The sequence below is a fragment of the Balearica regulorum genome, chromosome 15 (assembly GCF_011004875.1).
Source record: "Balearica regulorum gibbericeps isolate bBalReg1 chromosome 15, bBalReg1.pri, whole genome shotgun sequence".
NCBI lineage: Eukaryota > Metazoa > Chordata > Aves > Gruiformes > Gruidae > Balearica > Balearica regulorum.
Genome location: NC_046198.1, coordinates 8,986,133 through 9,005,989, shown reverse-complemented (window position 1 = coordinate 9,005,989; position 19,857 = coordinate 8,986,133). Strand labels below are relative to the sequence as shown.

At 44.1% G+C, this 19,857-nt stretch overlaps 1 protein-coding gene across 5 annotated transcripts; it reads right to left on the bottom strand.

The window, feature by feature from the left end:
* Window positions 1-998: 998 nt before the first annotated feature.
* ZNF598 (zinc finger protein 598, E3 ubiquitin ligase) lies at window positions 999-18,788 on the bottom strand. Of its 5 annotated transcripts, none has more exons than XM_075768189.1 (12): window positions 18,370-18,788; window positions 15,131-15,243; window positions 13,553-13,682; window positions 11,077-11,288; window positions 10,286-10,503; window positions 9,521-9,638; window positions 8,285-8,466; window positions 6,955-7,027; window positions 5,530-6,293; window positions 4,397-4,532; window positions 3,420-3,564; window positions 999-3,295 (listed from the first exon to the last, which is right to left on the bottom strand). In XM_075768189.1, the coding sequence occupies exons 1-12, from the start codon at window positions 18,553-18,555 to the stop codon at window positions 2,948-2,950; spliced, it is 2,625 nt and encodes an 874-aa protein (XP_075624304.1). In that variant the 5' UTR covers window positions 18,556-18,788; the 3' UTR covers window positions 999-2,947. The 5 variants fall into 5 exon arrangements, with proteins under 5 accessions (XP_075624304.1, XP_075624305.1, XP_075624307.1 ...); XM_075768190.1 differs by having other exon boundaries at window positions 6,955-7,024; XM_075768192.1 differs by lacking the exon at window positions 18,370-18,788 and adding an exon at window positions 17,261-18,153.
* Window positions 18,789-19,857: the final 1,069 nt, after the last annotated feature.

Here is a 19,857-nt window from a genome sequence, read left to right as displayed (position 1 = left end):
TGGAATTTTTTCCCAACATTTTAAGCTATTCCTAGTGAGGTGGAAGTTTTGCTTAGCTGATACGTAGCAACAAGTTCTCTCCCCTGTACACGCTCCTGTATCTCACGCAGTCTGAGCAGAGCCCTCCCTTTAAGTCACGTCTACAAGCAGTTGGGATTTCACCGGCTGTTTTGCCTGGACACGTTGTAGGACGAGTTTCCCACCAGTTCCCGCTATAATAGCAAGCGACAGCTACAGCATCTCTCTTCTACTTCTGCCGACCAGCAGTTTCTTTACAGGGGTAATTCCTACCCTTCTCTCTTCACAGCCCCCCCCAAGAAGCGCAAGGCTGGCTCTGCCTTAGCTCTGCCTGCTGCAGCTATGAGGTCATCAAAACAAAACTAACCACATTGTGTCTTCGTTAGTAAATCATATCATTACTTTTGTGGCATCGGTATTTCTCTCCATAAAAGCTACTGTATATATTTGCAGACTTCCTTTCAGCCTTTGTTTTCCCCGGAGTGTGTTGGGGAGGGCAGACGGGTGTAGTTCCACTCTGGATTATTCCTGGTACTGTTCTAGGCGGCATTGTGCAGCTGTGTGTGCCAGACAACCCTCTCCCGCCACCAGTGAGGCTCAGAAACAGCCTTTGCTCTATCAACTTGAAACCCAAGTTCAGCTGCCTGTATTTTGTTGCAATACGCATTTAAACCTCACATTCTTTAAGAGTTTTAATATCAAACTGATACCAAATGTGGTTTGCAAATTTAAATTTTTTTGCAGATACCTCTGTCTAAGCAGACTGCTTCAAAGAGTTGCAGTTGTCACTAATCTTACGTGCATTGTAGTATAAAGTGGACTGTGTATGGAAATGTTAAAAATGTTTACAACTTTTGTATATATTATATATATAAAAATATCTTTTGAGAACAATCTGTGATTCTGTATTTTCAGTGTCTGTGTACCAACTGCAACTTATTTTCAATAAAGAGTTAAAAATGAATAGAAGCAGCCTGAGAAAAATTTGGTAATACTTTATTTAATCAGGTGAGCGCAAGGAACAAGGAAACTGCATCATCAGGCCAAAGAGATTGATTGCCTCGGGGAAACTTGCAGCAGCACCCGCCTGGTGGGAACTACATATCTGCTAACACAGAAGAAATTAACTGAAAAATCAAGGGAAGACGTAAGATACTCCTGCAGAGAATAAGCATTTCGTTTCCCCTGACCTTTACAAGCCAAATGAAGAGACAGGGAGAAGAGCTGACCCGTAGCTCAGTCGCTGACTAGAAGTGGTGGGGGCAGCTGGCGTCAAACCGAAGCGCCGCTGCCGTCAGGTGGGTTGGGGTAGTGTCAGGGGCACTGCACCCCACTCTGCTCGAGGAACCCCACTCAAGGCAGGAACATGGAAGCGTTACTACTCATCACGTATTCATGCATTTTATGAACAGCCATGCAGCCAAATAATCCTCCCTAACTCCATTTCAGGGCGTGCAGCCTGGCCCCTGTGCTGAATACAACACGTTCAGGTATTCAAAACAGTCTTAATTATTCGGAAAAAAAGAAAACCAAAAGCACTTTGCAGCCTGACAGCAAGCAAAAATAAAAAGTGTAAGGCAAGGAAAACTTTCTGTAGCCAGGACTAGCTCTTCAGCAATACTCTGAGCTCAATTTCATAGAAATGATGCTTATATAAAAGCAAGTGTTTTCTCACTAAAAATTACATAAATTAATTTCAACTTTATTCCTACCTGTTAAAAATAACTAAACCTGGTCTGCCAGGATGTGAGAGAATCAGACACTGAATTACAGCCATGAAAGTGCACTGCAGGGAGGACTCTTGTCACTCCATCACGTCATAGCTGCTGCTGGAGGAGGAGTTACTTCAAACGATGAACAGATCCCCCCCTCTTGTCTCCGAGAGGTGGAATTCAGAGATGCCAAGCAACATAAGCAAATCTACTTCAGACCGGTATCGCCAAGGGAGGTACAGGATGTAAACGCTCCGTATAGTCTGAACAAATTGTCCTCCTTAGTGCAGACCACTGTAAACAGATAAATGCACTTAAAGGCACTGCAGATAAACATGGTCAGTGATCAGCAGCATTTAATGTCCCGATATGCTGTTTGGAGCCACCACCATTAATACATCCAAGAAATTAGAAACATGGCAGCCATTAAATAAAATTACTGTGAAGTGTGCTTTACTTAAAGTAAAGCCTTAATGTTATTGTTCTACATGCAGTGCTACAAAATAAGTTTTGTTAAAGAACATGTTACATAAAAGGTCAGAGGCAACTTCAGATCTCATGTTCAGCTCACCACACAGATCAGTCCAATTCTTCAAGTAGTAGAATTAATTCCGGTTTCAGACAGGAATTTTCTTTGCTATATGAGCAGCCCAAAGTTTACAGACACGCAGCCATCATGGTCTTACCAGTGAGTAGCATCTTTTCCTTTTCTGCACCTTTGTACCCCTGACTACTGTGATCTTCGTTGTGACAGAAATAGCACAAAAAAAAATCAGAATATTATAAGGGAAGCCACTTTTGCTTCCGCTCATTTCAGTGACTCATAATCTTCCCCCACCCCCCAAAAAAAGAAAGAAAATCCCAAACCAGATGCTTATTCCCCTATTGTGTCCCCTGTCAGTCTTCAGATCAGAAAGTATTTTCTCAGCTATTGCATGTTACAGGAGAAAGGTGGCCCCCTGCTTGCCCACCCTGCGATTTCAGCCTAATTCTACTCAGGCATTTCGAAGCTCAGACTTTGGATGTTAATTAGCTACGGCGCAGTTCAGTGATCCCTTTGCACAGTATTTATGAACAGCACCGAGAGGGCTCCCTAACAGTCACCTGCAGATGACTACTCAACTGACACCGGCTCTCAGCCACACTACACTGCCAAACCTCGTTCCAAAAAAGTGCATATTCATAGACAGAGACTGTTTTATTGGTCTTCAGGAAAGCTAACTGATGATTCTGCTGATTGCTTGTAAGGAAGGGAACTCCTCATCCTCAATATGCAAAGCTTTATGGGTGACAACGTCCTGCTGAGTTAGTACTTGCTTACACGTTGGGCAGATATAGCAGTCGAGATCAGAGTTGGAGTCCGTCTGCCAAACGTTATTTTTGTTCTTTTTGGATTTGTTTGAGCTTTGTTTTTCTTTGATTCTGAAATCGTTGTGAGCAGAAAGTAGTTCTTGTTGCTTAACTGTGTCTGGCAACAACACCAACAACTCGTTAAAAATTTTCTTGAAGTTATCTCCAAGCAGTTCTCGGCAACTTTTGTAATACTGTGCTGCAGAAATCAGACCCTTCAGGAAAAAGGGAATAGGAATTATTAGAAAAAAAAAATTTAAAAGATCAAAAAATTCCACTGGGATTCACTTTCTCCCAGAAAGGAAGCTTTCAGGAATCCAAAGGTTCTCACCCACTCACCTGTCTGAATTGCCCAGAATGAGTTTTAAATTTATTGAACTTGGACTCATCGCTTTGAAGGAATTCTTTAATAGATTGTATTAGCTGAATGTTCCTTTGCTGAAAGTTTTCAGGTATCAAGTACGATCCGTGACAGGATTTTGGCCTGCATTTGAAAAGACCAAAAGTCACTTTGACATTGCTTCGTGTTAGACAAAGATGCTGCGGGATATATATTGTATGGCTATTCTCTTATAGGATGCATTCCCTTTCTCTGCCCAACTCCACATATAATAAGTGGCACACAGCTATCTTGACAGGACAACAAAATGCATCCTGTGGGATTACCGTATCAGATTCCAGCTTTACCTAGACAGAATATTTAGAATGCAAGTTTTAACATAGTCTTGACTAACTGCTTGGTAAGCTACGTTCACTAAAGAGACGTGAACAAAGACAGCACCATGAATAAAACAAAACAGATTACTACAGATGTCTGTATCAAAAACTTACACAAATGTTCCCTTCCCCTCTTCCCATAAACTCATCTCTCTAGCCCAGAAGGGCCCCGGCCAGAGACCAGCTACTGGAAATATCAGAGCAATGAAGGCATTTAGAGGTCATGAAGGAAAACATGCTTCAGCACCTTGCTTCTGGGACTCAGACAGAATCAACGGAAAGTTTAAGAAACATGTTGAAGCTGCAGATTTCCAAATAAATCTAGAAAAGACAAAAGTCTGAGCTGCCACACTGCACAGGTTTTCACTTCCTCAGACCTGCACCCACACAACATCATGCTTTCTTTTACGCAGCTCTCCTGAAACCAGCCCACAACGGCCACGGGACCCCCCCAAGGGGAATCATTAAGTGGCTGGCCTCTGCCGCAGCACCTGTTTAGAATAATCCCCTCGGAGTATTTCATGTCCTGTTTAAAGCCCGTATGACATAACTGAGATGTCATGCGTAAAGTAACTCTAACTCAAAAGACTTTTACTTACTCTTTCAAAGATGTAGTGACAGGTTCAGAGATATTGGTGGATGGAATAACAGCAAAACCTGGAGGGGGTTTACTAACAGGCACCGACAGTCCCGGAGGTGGAGGAGGACTCTTTAATAGCACCACAGTGTTAAAGCCTAAATGAAAGCAGAGAACGGGCAGGAAGTTAGAGCACGTATCTGTGGCACCCACATACCACCATCTAAAATTAACACCAGTGGTCTGACGTACTCTCCAGAAGCACTAAGAAATAAGAGTCAGCAGTGCAGACATTGCTGTATTGGATGAATCTAAAAATTAGAGAGGTGGAAATCTGTCACCTTAACAGTCAGGTCAAGAAGCACTTCACAGTGACTGATGTCACTCTACAGAGAAAGCACTTTAAGCTATTAATTTACTTTTTCAATAGAACATAATTAAAAACCTAACAAAAAGTAAAACTCATGATAAAAAACACTTTTACATTATTAAAGTGAACAGAAGTCACAACAGCACTAGGCATCGCATGTTCTAGCATACTCCACTGAGCAGTATCTGCAGAGCAGCCCAGAACAAAACCGCTATGCAAGCATCTCCTGATGTGATTCTACTTTCATTAAAGCCACTGTAAGTCACATTTGTTGCTATGCTACTCCAATTTTACAAGATTATGGCACCACTAAAAGCAAGGGCATTAAATCTCTGCAAATGCAGAATGAAAGTGACCAAGCAAGCCAACTGACAAGTACCAGCAGGCACAGGTCACAGCTAAAGAGATTCCCTTTGCCCGCAGGGGCTTCCAAACTAGATCTTAAAGCACAAAAGCACAGATAGTCAGTCATGACTCACCAGAAAAGCAGTGACAGGTAAAGACCTGCTGCTCATCAGTGAGCCACCCCCAGAGAGCAGAGACCTGCAGCTGCATGGCACAGAGCTACCCCAACATTTCCACTGCATCAGCCATGTTTCACAGAGGACAATCAAGCCCACCCGTGTACCCCACATCGTCTTTTTAAACTTCAAAGGCTAAAGCTAGCACGTGGTGGCAGATCTGCTCTTCACGTGAGCGCCAAGAAGAAGCAGTTTATACATCTCATCCATGTGCCGCATTTCTCTAAGCTACACCTAAAGCTGGCCATGCTCTGCACTGCTTACCTGGTGGCGGGGGCATTCTAGCTGATCCTGAGCTCCCAAGAGCTGGGAAGTCATCCTGAGGTAAAGGGCATTTGTTAGTCACTGTGGGCTTTTTAAGGCCGGGGGGCTCTTTGGGTGTACTGCAGATTACTAATGATTTTTCCGAATGACCATTCATGACAGTTGCGGATCTGTCAGGGGCATGAAGAGCAGACGATGCATTTGATGTCTGCTCTGCTTCTGGCAGCTTTTCAGTCGATGACCTGGGAAACGATGTCTCCTGTAACAGGCGTGGGGATGACGGTCTCTGCTTCTCAACTCCCATCTTCTTTTTCTTGCTCACTTTCGTAAAAGTTTGTGAGGTAGAAGCTGCCAGCAAGGACGATACATCAAACATTGTTGGTGTGTTTCTGATCTCCTGGGTTGTCAAGCCACTACCGCCGTCTTCATCGTCTGACAGAGAGAGTTTATTGCTCTTCTTACTTCCTTTAGTGCTATTCAAGGAGGACATTTTTTTGGCTACCTGGTTTACGCAGGGGGTGCTAATGGCTTTGACCACATTTTTACTGGAACCGTTGTTCCATGCAGATGTTATGTTAGTTACTGTTTTATTGTTAGGCCTCATTTTGGACACCAGAGCTGGAAAATCCTCCTCTTGGAAAGCTGTTTTCTTTGCAGTTGCTGTATATGTCAAAGACATCCCAGAAGAGATGGTAGGTGCTGCAGAGGATGACAAGCTTGGGAAATCTTCTTCTTTAAGCTTAACCACTGCTAGCTGGGCAGAGCTGTGAGAAAGGAAAAGCACACCCCGTTACATCGGTGCTGCACAGGCAGCACAGCTCCAACAGGCAGAACGAGCTCCATACCTGCCTGCACTCTTCCTCAAACCATCACTTAGGGCGGCCCAACTGACCTAACTTAACAGGATGCAAATGCAGTCAGGCTTGTAAACTGTGTCTGGAATGAGTCTCCTCAAAGAAGTCACACTAGCCTTGCTGTGTTATGAGTACACCTCACCTGGAGCAGAGCTGTGCACACAGATGCATTTGAGCTGCCGCATCCTGCAAAGACACTATTCTAATCGTCACCAATTCCAGGAGATGATGAATACTCACAGTATACAGCTCCTTCAAGGTAAGCTATTGAGTTAAAAATGTCTGGAATGGAGAATATTGAGAATTTCCCTGAAATTGCACCACTAAAAGATCAAGCCATGAACTGAAGCAACAACTGATGCTGTTCATGCAGGTGACTAGCACAGAAACAGCTTGAGGCAGAAGGGGCTGGGGTGGAGGGGGAGTATTCGTAGTTTAAGTAAAGTGATCTGTAATTTATAAGTAAATTATCTATATTTAAGTAAAAACTTGTAAAATTATTTCCTCCAGAAATGCAGAACATAAGTTTCTAAATCTGCTTTCTCATTGCTGCAATCTTGCACAAACTTACCCTTGTAGAGGTCCCGCTGCTGAACCAATTGCTGGAAAGTCATCTTGGCTTAAAGCACCATTAGCAGCTGCTTCTTTTGGAGTATTGACAAAAAGAGCAAAGAAATGTTTTCAACTAAAATCCATTCACTTCAGAGTGGAAGCTACCAATGAACATGACAGAAGCATTAACAAGTCCTATTTTCAGCAGCTGATGATGTCATTAACCGTGACATTCCAAAAGGACAATTTAAATCCATGCATCACTCTTTCCTTCAATTAAATGCATTCACTATTATGTCATCATATACTGGCTGTGGCATACAGGAAATTCATGATACATAACATGCGCAAAACATCAGTTGAGAAGTACTTTGTGAGGGAACCCTCTAAAGATGTAGATGCCAACGCCCCCAGCTGTCTGCTCCGTGTTTCTACCAGAGGTCAGCATTCAACTGCCTGCACGGGGTCAGGACGTTCCTCAGAGCCTAAGTACTCCAACTCATGTATGCCAATGCTTCTTCACTTGGAAGGCTGCTCCTCTGAGCTGTCCATCACACCTCTGCTGCACAGATGCCCAAGTTGCTCAGCAATTAGCGCCTGGGTGGTCATTTCACACTGAAAACATAACTCATTCGTAATTTAGATTTGCCTTAAAATCCAAATCCAGTGCTGTGGACTGCAGCAGTTCAGGGACAGATTGGCAACAGCTTTGACGCGTGTGTCACAAAAGCTGGGCAAGCAGCTGGAGGAGATAACCTTGCCTGTCATCCTCAACTGAGCTGTACCCATTAGCCAGAGCTCTCAGTTCATAATGAAAGCATATGATTTTTAAGTGGGAATCCTGTTATAGGAGCAATAGAACAGTGGAAAATGGATTTGGAGCAACAGTGATATCAAAACATCACTGCATCATATTTACGTGCCCCAAACTAGACATGGTTCAGAACAATTAAAGGTTTGCTTTCACCAGTTAAAAACCTTTACTGGGAATAACTTGTTCTCAAAAAAGGAGAAACTCAGCTCAAGAATCACAACAAATCAGTTCTTGCATGCTAGAGTAGGAAATGGCACGTTCTTAGATCATATTGATTTGGATGGAATGCCACACATACTGTCATATGTTAATTGCATATGATATTTCTACCCAGCTCCATTTCAAGTACAACCTGCTGCAGGAATTCCAGCCCACTCAGACACATTTCACTGCAAATCCATGTTGCTGGACAACAATTCTGCGTAGCTCTATCCACGTCCACCAGCTTTTGAGAACAAAGTATGGCGATTCCCACTTTTGCCAGACTGATCTCCAGACCCATCATGCCTCGCTGCAGAATGTGTTCAACACTAACCTGTACCATCACTTGAAGACTTTGGCACGCGTTTGGAGCTGAGGACTTCAGAATCCCTCAAGTCCTCCTTTTTACCTCTACTGCTGCCATCGTCTTTGTCTTCTACCCGTTTTTTCTCCTCTTGCCGTTTAGCTGCCACAGATGCCCTGACTGCCGCTGCAACGTCTCTGTCTTCTTCCTCCCTACAGGACAAGGCAGATTTTCTCGGTCAAACAGTAAGGATTACAGAGCAGCTTTGCCTCACTCCAGCTCTCACCTCTCCAGTATCAGCTCCGATGACTGTCCCTGATCTTGTGCTGCAGCCTGCTGAGAAGGCTAAAACAAACCCACCACTCCAATACACCCTGGTGCCGGCTGGTGAGACAGGCAACATTCACCCCTGGATTTGCAAGTTGTACATGTGGTAATAACAATCCAGGCCAGAAAAAACTGGGGTGAACTGGGAGAGACAGTACCAAGGATGCACGGGGACACCTGTTTCTCCCACTCATTTTCAAACGTATAAAATCATACTTGTAGGCCACAGTAATTCTTTGAAACATGGTTTGTCATGAACTCTCAACACATGCACGATCCACATGCAACACCAACATATAAGTGTTTAGAGATGGACTCTTCCCCCAGTGAAATCACCAGTAATGAACCAGCTGACTGTCCAGCGAGAAAAAGAAGAAAATAGATGTGCAGTATGTATAAAACACTCAGGTCTTGTGTGGATGAAGAGACATATAAATGCAAAATTTCATTTCAATACTTAACCCTCTTCTTTTTCCAAAGCACTCAGTCTGGCCACACAGAGATCTGTTAGTTCAATGAGAAGCATGGTCCTTAGAATAGGAACTTCACGATTACCCAGACTAAAAAGTCCGTTAAACCCACAAAGACTTGTCACTTACTTCAGAAAATCCTATTCAGAAAAGTTAGCATAAAAGCAGTTGCTGAAATTAATTTAGGATTCTGAGTTTAACCCACAAGTTGAAGATTACATTGTTTGCTTCCTGTGTCAAGTCCAGACAGCTGAAACTTCACACAAAATAATTTCACTTTGACCAAGCACGTAATCAGTACCCAAGCTTTGACTGAAAGCTAGCTCTACTCTCAACTAAGGATTCACCATGGAAGCTTCCAAATTTTGTACCCGCTTCCTTCCTACTGGTCCACAAAAACATTGTTAATTGGTAAGTAAAAAACACCACTAAGCAGCAACAGAAATCCACAAAACGTTCTGCTACTCACCTTTTATATCTCCAGCTGCCTCTTCTGTTTTGCTGACTGCCTCGGCCGCCCAATCTGCCCGACCTCCCTTGCCTGTTATACCTGTCAACTTCTTCATAGTCTTCTCCACCTATAACACCTAAACAGGAAGGATGGCTGATCACTCTCAAAGTTATTTCTCTAATCTGGGCATCACACTATGCCTGAAAAAAGCAAAAATATACTAGTACGAACCAATCTATCTTGTTTTCTTTCTGACGATTAAGTAGTCTATATAACCTTGCTACATTAAAATACATTTTGCAGTATTCAACGGATTCGATGTACTGTAACCTGAGATGTGAGTTTTGAGTAATTTTAGTTTTATGCAGAGATCTCTCTACATATAGTTCCACACAGAAGAAAAGTTCGTATGTATGTCAATCTCTGCACTCATAAGCAGATATGCTACTCTGGTCTCATGTTCCATGTTCATCGTTACTTTGTATTAACTGTATTAAGTTATTCACTGAGCTACAAATTGGAGAAGAAAGTCAGCAATTTTCCTAAAACTATTTTTCACTCAAAGCAAGGCCAACTCTGAAACTACAGGCCCTGTCCAGTCAAGTTCTGGTTATCTTCAAAGACAAACGCTACAACCTCTCAGGGTCTCATTCCAGGGCTTGCCCACCCTCTTTGTAAAGAATTTCTTCCTGGTTAGGAAACATCCACCAGATGTTCCTGAAAACCCTCAAAGCAGTAAGAATGAATACATTTCTGTCCACCTCATCCCCCAGCCACACTTACCCTCGTTCCTCCGCTGGTGCCTAGGAGCGTAGTTAAACTGAAGGTCTATCTGCCGGTTCTGCCTGGCCTCCGCCCTGTTCTTGCTGTGGCAGGCTGTTTTGTGCGCTTTGTAATCTATTTCTGTGCGGAAAGCGTGGGTAAACTGTTCTGTGCTGCACCGTCCCTCTTCGCAAAGGAAGTGCTTTTCGCGGAAGTGTTCACGAAGGTATTCATAATCACTGGAAAGAGAAAAGAGGCTGAACTGCAACCTCCCCAACATATTTTACTAATGGTATATGGCTACTCTTACAAGATGAGGCGAAGACAAGCCTAGGCAGTTGGTTCCTTCTTTACCCCCAGGCAAGCTTTCCAGCTGAAATCACTTGCATACAGTCGACACAGACCTTAACGCATGATCCCAGACGTTAAACTAAACCTACTGGCTGATACTCGTCACATCCAGCTGTACATAAGGCATGTATTTCATAAAAGAAGATTTATTTCTACCTGCTTTGCACATGAACTTTGGAGTATGAGAGTTAACACACTAGACATCTGCAGACATCTGCTGTCATGCTGCAAAATTTAACTTTTAATATTTAACATTAACGAAGAAAACTTTAAAACATGAACTAGACAGAAAGCGATTACTGTGGTTATTGGTTTGATGAACAAAAGAGACTGCAGTCAACCTGCCAACATTCTTGCCCTCTGTCTTTGAGTACTACTTTCCCCAAAATTCAAAGCAGACCCAAGCAATTTTTCCCTCAAATTTTAAGCTACAGAAAAAGGAATAAACTGCTTGCACAAACCTGTAGTACTCCTGAGCACCATCAGAGTCACAGAAATGACAAAAATAATGATCTCGTCTTAGGTGTTTCAGTAACTCATCATTATCCAAATAACGCTCGTCACAAAATTTACACAGGGGATGCCCACGATGAGAGGTGTCATCTGGATCTCCATGGATTCGATGACGGGCGAGGTCCTTACGAGAATACCATTTCCGTTCATAAGTAAAAATCTGAAGAAATACATATATATATGTATTCTATTACTTCTTGTGAACAAAGAACAAAACGGAATGAGCCAGGTTGTGCACAACTTGTTCATTTGTAGGAGCAAAGATTTGCTTCAGAAAGATGCAATTTGACAACTGACACCTAAAATTTTCAGCGAATAGGAAACAAAATTCAAGTGATAGATCCAAATTAAATCTAACTTGTATTTCCCTCAGTTTGAACATTGCAAACTGATCTAATTCACCTTTTTCCCTTTCACAATTTTTTTTTGGCGTGTATTACCATAATGCAACAAGCTTTAAATTACAATCTCTGGTGAGGAAAAAAAATCCTAGATATTTATGAACATACAACATTTTGCATATTCGAACTAAAAAACCCTATGAGGCAGAAGTGAGCTGTTGTACTCAGGTAGCAACTACCCAAACACAGCTACATACAAAGGATACAGCTCAGTGAGCAAATATTGTATTATAAGCCAACCTTCTGTCCCTACTAACATGAGAGCTATTTTGGTAGGAAGGGTTCTGAAGATGCCAAAAAGATCAACGCAGCCTTGAGAAGAGAATATCCTTTATTTCTCGCCTAGACAAGGAGTGTTAACTTGTTCTGGGAAAAGGTTCATTTGGCTCAGCTAGGGTTGACTGACTGAAGCTTCCATGAGTTTAAGAACTTCTTTTCAGTAGGTACTAGTAACATGGAACTTTTTTCTGAGAAATAAAAATCTCCATAATATTCTGAAATTAAAAGCCAACAAGTTCTAATATTGTTTGTGAATTCTCTGGGAGAGACAATGACAAACAAGTTCCTCTACTGCTGGCTACTTAAGCTGACCGTGGAAACACTTCTTCACCAGAGCTCAAAGGACACAGCAACCAAAAGAAGCGGTGTTGCCCTCCCCTAACCATTTCCCTTGCATAAGCTCTAGTGATTCCTAGACCACAGGAAAGAGTCAAATCAGTTCACTGAAAGCTAACCCTGAAAAAAAAATAAAAAATGTATTACTATTCATTCAGGTCAGCCTGACCACTTCTGGATGCTGTCCCTTTCAGCAGTAAACTCCAGTTCAGTTGGCATAAACCAACTGGGGCACCACAGGATAAATGCATTTCTCTGATTTGATACTTAATTGGTTTCAGAGAAAACAAACACATGTACAAAACCACGTGTAATGAGTGCTAAAAATATGCATTCATGCATTAAATTCCTTCCTACAACAATAAGGAATGCTGACAACTATTAGACACAGAGCTTAGCAGTCCTAGAATTCATTTAACAGTAGCTGCTGATTTCGTCTGACATGTAATTCAGAAATACAAAACCCACTCTAGTTTCAGGGAAAGGCGGAGTTCATTTTCAGACTGTGAAAAAGCATCACCTGACTGACATAACACCAGCCCTTCTAAGTGAACTTTGGGTGGGATTAAAAAACATAAAAAAGGATAATGGTGGTGATGGTAAGATGAGTAGTTTTAAGGCTCAATACACATGACCTTTTCAGACATAGGCAACTCAGCTTTCCAGTAACTGTTTTATCTTTAGCAGGTTGTAAAATATATTTTAAAACAGCCCCGGTCGTGTTCTACGTGTGTACATCAAACAGAGCAGACCTCAATTGCAAGCAACAGTGAGTTTCATTTTCCAATCAAGTCAACAAGATACAGGAAATTTGCTCTGAACAAATAAACAAGATAATGAAATATAATTATATTTCATTAAACCAGCAAGATGGATTCTCATCCTGTACATGATCCAACTGTAAGTGCTACGTTGACTCTGATCTGAGAAATAAATCCATCACTCCATGATGCATTCTGCTTTCTGAACTGGCACCAAATATTTTCTTAAGTTACAGTTTTAACTCGTAAAGTCATCATGAGTATAACTCTTAACAGACAGCAAATCTCTACAGTTATAGTTGTAACAAAGTCTGCCTATGCCTCAGGATTAACTTCCTATCAGACAGTTAGGGTTTGGTATTTACACACGTTGTGGCGGAGGAGCTAGGATCAGAAGGCTGTTAATATGGTTGGGTTTAATTTAAAATATAATCCACTGAGATCCTTCAGGCCTTCTTTGTTAATCAGTTTATGGAAGAAGAAAGACTTAAAGCAACCAGCCTCACTGTAGGCAGACAGAGGAAACTTAAAAGAAATAAATCGGTGCTGTTCAGACACCCCCTTCTTCCCACCTCCCAGAATACTCTTGCAAGTCATATAAGGAACCACCCCTCCTTCGCACACATGAAAACCTAGAACTAGCTCACCTTTAAGTGTTTAACACAGAGTTTGCAACAGAAGAGTTCATGCTGCTTCCTCATGTGCTGTTCCAGATCTGCAAAGGTATTGAACGGCTTCGCATCTGGACACAAAGAGCATTCATGCTGCAGCAGCTTCCTAAGGGACAAGAAAGATTTCCTAAAAATTATCCTATTCCCTCTCAGCAACCCAATACCTTTATCGAAAAACAAATGTTCTGTCAGGGGCAGAAGGCTGCATTTTTTATAGCTCCCGCAGCAATTTGTAACGAGGTTAGCATCCTGCTTATTCCAAGAATACTTTGTCATCTGTCAGGAACAGAACAGAACCAGATTACATTGAGGCTTCCACTGTTAGAGAAGAGCTGAACAGTCACAGTGCAAGTAATACACTGCCACTATAAAATTTTGAGTGGACTGTAACACATCCATGCAACAAATCCCTTGCTTATTGAAGGTTCAGTTGATATATGCAACATTCACATCCAATTTAATTACATTTTCTAATGTCAGAAACTGACATTAAAATTACAAGAATACAGTGGGGAGAGATAAATAATTGTAATAGAAAAGGAGGGGTAAAAAAAACCAACAACAAACCAAACAAAACTCCACAATGATTCTCAACAAGAGATAAGACAGAGCCCTGGTCTCAGCAGGAGTCCCCACTCCCGCACACTTGATTACTGCCCATGGAACTGTAATCTCAGCAACTCTCCAGAAATCCTATCATCAAAAGGAATTCCCAGAGCTGGTGTATAATTAATCAGAACATGCTTCCAACTGATTCTGCTCACTAAACCCATTGCCCAATTCCATAAATATGAAGTCATACCAAACTGTGCATGTATCAGCAAAGGTACAGTCTTAGCCCAAATCAGGTTGGATATAATGCACAATTCTCCAAGACAAAGGTACCACTGTCTGCATGGTTTCGTCTTTTTTCATTCGTCTTTCTTTTTAACTGCTTTTAATTATCTTAAAGCCTCCCAGTTAAGCACGTTATGAAAAATATTTTTAGAACGTGATGCTGATACCACATCTTTTACTTGCATTGGGTTTTTTTACTTCACCCTTCTCCTCTCCCGTTTAGAGGGAAAATCTTTGTAGGCACACAAGGTTGCTCTTCTTTTCATACAATGTTTGGTACGCTTGGTTTTGCTTAGTCCTTATGCAGCACAGCAATAAGTACAATCCTAATAGTAATTCAGTCTTTACCAACTTCCGGAACAACCGTGCATGGAATGAACAGCCTTTCGGTAAGTTTGCTGTTGGTAAAGAAGCAAAAAGCAACTTTCACGGACAGAGCAACGCTGCTGTATTATGAATCCGAACACTCCAGCCTTGAGGAGTTGCTCCCTTTGCCGATCACGGTACCGAGCACTCACTCCAACCACGCTGCTCCAGCCTCTCACCCTACCAAAGCCACCTACTCTGCATGGTGACCAACGTACACAGCATGGCAGCCACTTTCTTTCCATGGAACAAAACCACACTGTTCTACCCAAGCATGCATTTTCTGCCACGTAACGCAGGTAAGAATATGCTGCTTTAGGGATCTGTTACAGGAAGGATTCCAGTACTTACCTGTACAATGCATAAACATCTCCATCTGTAAAATAAATGTCGTATTTCTTCTCATGCTGCAACTGGTTAAGTGCTATTGTTGAGAAAGACGTAAGCTTCCGTCCAAAGACAACCTGCAGGCAACACAAGAATCAGCGAGAGCATACTCAGGCTGCACAGTCTTTGGGATTCCAGATAAACTCCTCAGTACAAACTTTATTTGTCAGGGAACTCGCCATAGCCTGAAGCTTGGACACTTGCAGAGCTTTCTGTCAGTCCCAGCTGCTCATCACCACCCCCGGGTTACTGCCCCCACAACTGTCAGCAAATCCGCTGTGACCTCTCCTTATCAACCTCCAGCAAGTGAGTCAGTTTAGACGAAGGTGGATTGGACCAGACTGGTCTTTGGATTTTGAACTAGACTTTTATGGTATGTTTTGCTACCGCAAATGTGCTGAGAGCAAGTATCTTCAACCAATTCAACCCCCTCTGCAGCAAATGCCTGTCAAGAGCCCTGTACTGCTCTCTCTCCTGTCTCCTGGTAGGAGATCACACAGAAATCTACAGCCTGTAAGTGAAAAGTGACATTACTCAGAGTCCGACTTGGAAATCACTGTTTCTGTTTCTTGCTTTCCTGGTAGTTAAGAAAAGAAAAAAGTCGCTTCCCAAATTATTTGTACCATGTACCCCTTCTAAGGGAACCTGCTTGGCTCACAGTTGCTCCCGCTGACCTCCAAGCAGCTTGGGTCTCACCCTGCAGCCATTCACGGTATTACATCCTTCTCCAGAAGCCACCTACCACTGGTCTGCTCCAGCCCACATTCCCAGTTTGGGAAGTGCTGGGGTAGCAGCAACATTTATGAAACAGCTAGAGTTACTGGCACCAGCACAGAAAGGCTGAGACACAAATACAATATGTGTCTTTCAGTTCTCACAGTAAACACTGTGAATCTAGAAATACTTACAGCCTTAATAAAACCATTCAATTATATAATACGCATGTAGTTTAGTCTTGTTAAATCACTCCTCTACCCTTGTTGGGGTGAAATACCATGGACCAAGTCTTTTGTGTCTGGTTTTGGGGGGTTTTTACGGCTTTCTTTACAGTTGGGCTACTTTTGAGCTAACCAAAATAAAAAATACACTCAACTTGCTGAAATGTCCAGCTTAAAATAAACAGAATACAAGTTTAAGATTCTTGGATAAATGACAACTATGTCTAACTCCAATAATTTAGAAAAAAATTGTTTCAGTGAAATTGTATTGACATTCCATTTCAGCCTAAAGTGAGTTTTAAGAGAGGAATGGATTGCTGAAAAGTAGATTTTATCACAGGAGTCCAACACAATTTCCTAAAGCAGTTCCAAGAACAATCACACACACATATATAACAAGCACACTGACAAAACCTCCAAGCCTGATGCATTTATACGTCAGGGCTAGTTTACAGGTCAGCAAATAATCCTTCCTAACTTCACTGCAACAATTACGCATCACTGAAAGCACATATTACCATAACTAGTATATCCTGCTTTCTCCTCCGTCATGTCCTGTGCTGCTTTATAGTTGTATTTCCTTCGGACATTGTGCTGGGACATTTACCAGTTCGGTCTACACTACTCTCTACGACACCAGCTGAGATTTGGTACTGTCGTACTTGCCTCTTCTAATTCCACACACACTATGCAAATTAAGAGACCCTGTTTCGGGTCCTACATATACATGCAGCTTTGATGTGATTTATTCCCCCCAGTAGCCTTTTTTCTTTCATTGGTCAGAAGGGTGAACAGACAGAACAGTATTACAGAGGCACTTAAAGACAAGGGAACAAAAAAAAAGAGCACAGCCATTAAAAGTGACCTCTCAGTCAATTATAATGAAAGAATCATTTTAAACAGTTCATAAATGAGGGGAAAAGATGGCTGAATGAACCAAAGTTCGGGGTGCATAATACAGTTATATCACAAAACTGAAAAGCTCTCAAGATTAACAGTCCATCTGTGACCTAAGACAAGCAAGTTTAAGGATGAAGAGCAACATCACAGCTTGCTTCTTCCTAAGACGGAAGAAACTGAGCAGCAGCTCCTCAGAGGATGATCAGAGATAAAATTACTTTCACAGAGTATCTTTCTGTACACAGAGGCTACTCACGTGCCAGTAAGCTCAGTCTAAAAACCACATTGACCTTTCTGGCCTCCACAAAATCTAAGGATCCTCAGCACACAGCATAAGATCTTCAATCCCTCCAACCACGTGAACAACATGAAAAGCAGTCAAAGCAAATGGTTTAGCTGAGGGGGCCTCTCCTTTCACCAAGGGGAGAGCCCCCTCCCCCTGATATATTTATTTCATTTCCTACACCATCTCAGCATATTTCTTTCAGTGCTAGTACCAATTCTTTTCTTCTTAAAGGGTTTGTTTTTCCCTGAGTTTGTTCTGCAAAAACAAATTCAGGTATGAGGAATTGTTTTTATAAACATTCTTCAACAACTTTTCTTCATGCAGCTCACCGCTGCACTGAACCCTCTGCTCCCTCCGCACAGCCGAGCCACACCATCACAGCTACTTCTCCCGAAATCTGCAACAGGGCCCTGCACTACCACACCAGCAGGCCGTGAGGAAAACAGAAACTTATCAGAAAAATTATATCTGAGGAGAAATTAGTTTTTAAGCATACACCCAAGAGACGGCTCAGGCTAGTAGGAACTGGAGGCGGATGCAGCATGGTGTGCTGTAATGCGAGGCATGAGCAAGCCTTGAAAGAATACAAAATATGTTCCTCCCCCCCAAGCTTAGAATCAAGTCAGGAATTCGGCAGGATGATAGAGTCATCTGAGATCACGTAATACCAACTCTGGAGAGCAAGCCCTGCTGATTTAAAAAAGTAATAAAATATTCCCTTTAAATTCCATTTTCTTCATATTTTCTTTCCAATACCCTTCCCATTCTCCTCTGAACGGCAGCCACACCACCGGGAGCGAAGCCGCCAGCAGATAAACCCGGAAAGCTCCCGGCTGGGGCACGTCCCCCCCCCCCCCCCGGCTCCACTCAGCAGATTTCACGAGTTGCTCCGCGGCCCGAGTCCTGCCCCAGCCCGGCCCGAGGCCTCACCACCCCCCTCCCCGGCCCTGTTCCCCACGGCAGCCGGCCCGAGCCCAGCCCCGCGAGGCGCTGGCAGACCCCGGCACCGGGCGGGGGGGTGGGGGGGTGGGGAAGCGACCCGGCCCCGCCGTGTGCGAGGGCGCCGGTCCCGGCCTCACCTGGCCCAGCTCCTCCCGGCACACCGCGCAGTACCGCACACCGCACAGCGCCCGCATCCGCACCGAGCACCGGTAGCAGATGGGGTGGTCGCAGCGGCCCAGAGCCACCACCTCCAGCTCTCCGCAGCACAGCACGCACGACCCGTCCGCGGGCCCCGCCGCCGCGCTGGAGGCCGAGGCGGCCATGGCGGCGCCGACCCGCCGCGGCCTAGGCCCCGCACCGCCTAGCAACCGCCCGCACCATCGAGAGGAGGCCTAGAGCGCCACCCGAACCGGCGCACGACTCTCTACCCGCCTTCCGACCATAGAGATCCGCCCTCGCGAATCCCCGGCACAGCGCCAACCTAGCTGGCTGACCGACCACCGAGTCTCCGCCTAGAGCGGCGCCTCACTCCCCTAATTACCCCCTCACGACCGCTAGAGCGCCACTCCTCCTGACGTCACCTCGCGTCCTCCAGCGCCCGACCATAGAGAAACAGCCCAGAGCGCCCCATCGCCCCGCCCCGCGCCCACCTTGCTCCTGCAGACTCTGACCATGGAGAAACGCTGCCCGGAGCGGCCTCGCGGCAGAGCCCCTCTAGCTGCCTCTCGCTGGTCTCCCTTGAGGTAGCCATTTGGCGACCCCTTGCCCTGGGGCAGCTGAGCAGGGCCCGGGAGAGACCGAGCAGTGCTGGGCGGCTGCGGCCTGTTTTGTGTCACCTTGGGATCTGCCAGTGGGGAGCTGGAGCCCCTGGCTGTGGGGAGACCGGGCACCCCAGGCCCCTGCCCCAGCACCCTTGGGTGCTGCCCGGTGCCATCGCAGCCCCACGGCAGGCGGCTGTGGCTTGGACAGGGCGTTGGTGTCCCACAAACGTGGTGGTGTGGTGACCCGACAGCAGCGGAGATGGCGGGATGGTGATTTTTGTGGAATTTTGCCAGGGCAAACAGCCCCACGATGGATGCACCGGACCTGCAGCTCTGTGTCTCGATCTGATTTTATGACACAGGTGTCTGGTAGCCTGTGTAAATGATGTGCAATTGGAAAAAAAACCCCAAACTATTAAAAAGTGTACTTGATACACTGTGCTAAATAGGATATTGCATCTATTAGAACAGTACCACAAATGGGCTCTGTTAGTGTGTTAAGAGCAGAGTGTTAGAGAAATCTTTGTGTATGTGCTACAGGTCGTGATTCACACATTCAGTACGGCGTGTGACAGCTGTCCGGGGCTTCAGAGCAGGTTCAGGTGAACTAGAGTTAATCATCAATATGGATGGTTGGCTGGGAAAGAAATGTACGTTCGTGCACTCGCGGGAACATGCGTTCTGTGTGTTGCTGGGGCTGAGGGATGAGAATTGCAGCTCCTTCAACAGAAGAGGGTGCTCCAGGAGCACAGAGAACAGCTTCAGGGGCTCAGCAGCCATGTTCCTCTGGAAGTAAAGTAAAAGAGCATAAAAGCCTGATAGGGGACAGCACAGAGGAACAGACAGAAACACTTTTTCAAACTT

Coding starts and splice junctions, on each gene's coding strand:
- ZNF598 (XM_075768189.1), bottom strand. CDS start 18,555: ATGGCCGCCTCGGCCTCCAGCGCGGCGGCGGGGCCCGCGGACGGGTCG. Junction 13,683..15,130: donor GATGTTTATGCATTGTACAG/GTAAGTACTGGA, acceptor CTTGTCCCTTAG/GAAGCTGCTGCAGCATGAAT. Junction 8,467..9,520: donor GGCAGCTGGAGATATAAAAG/GTGAGTAGCAGA, acceptor CTTGTCCTGTAG/GGAGGAAGAAGACAGAGACG.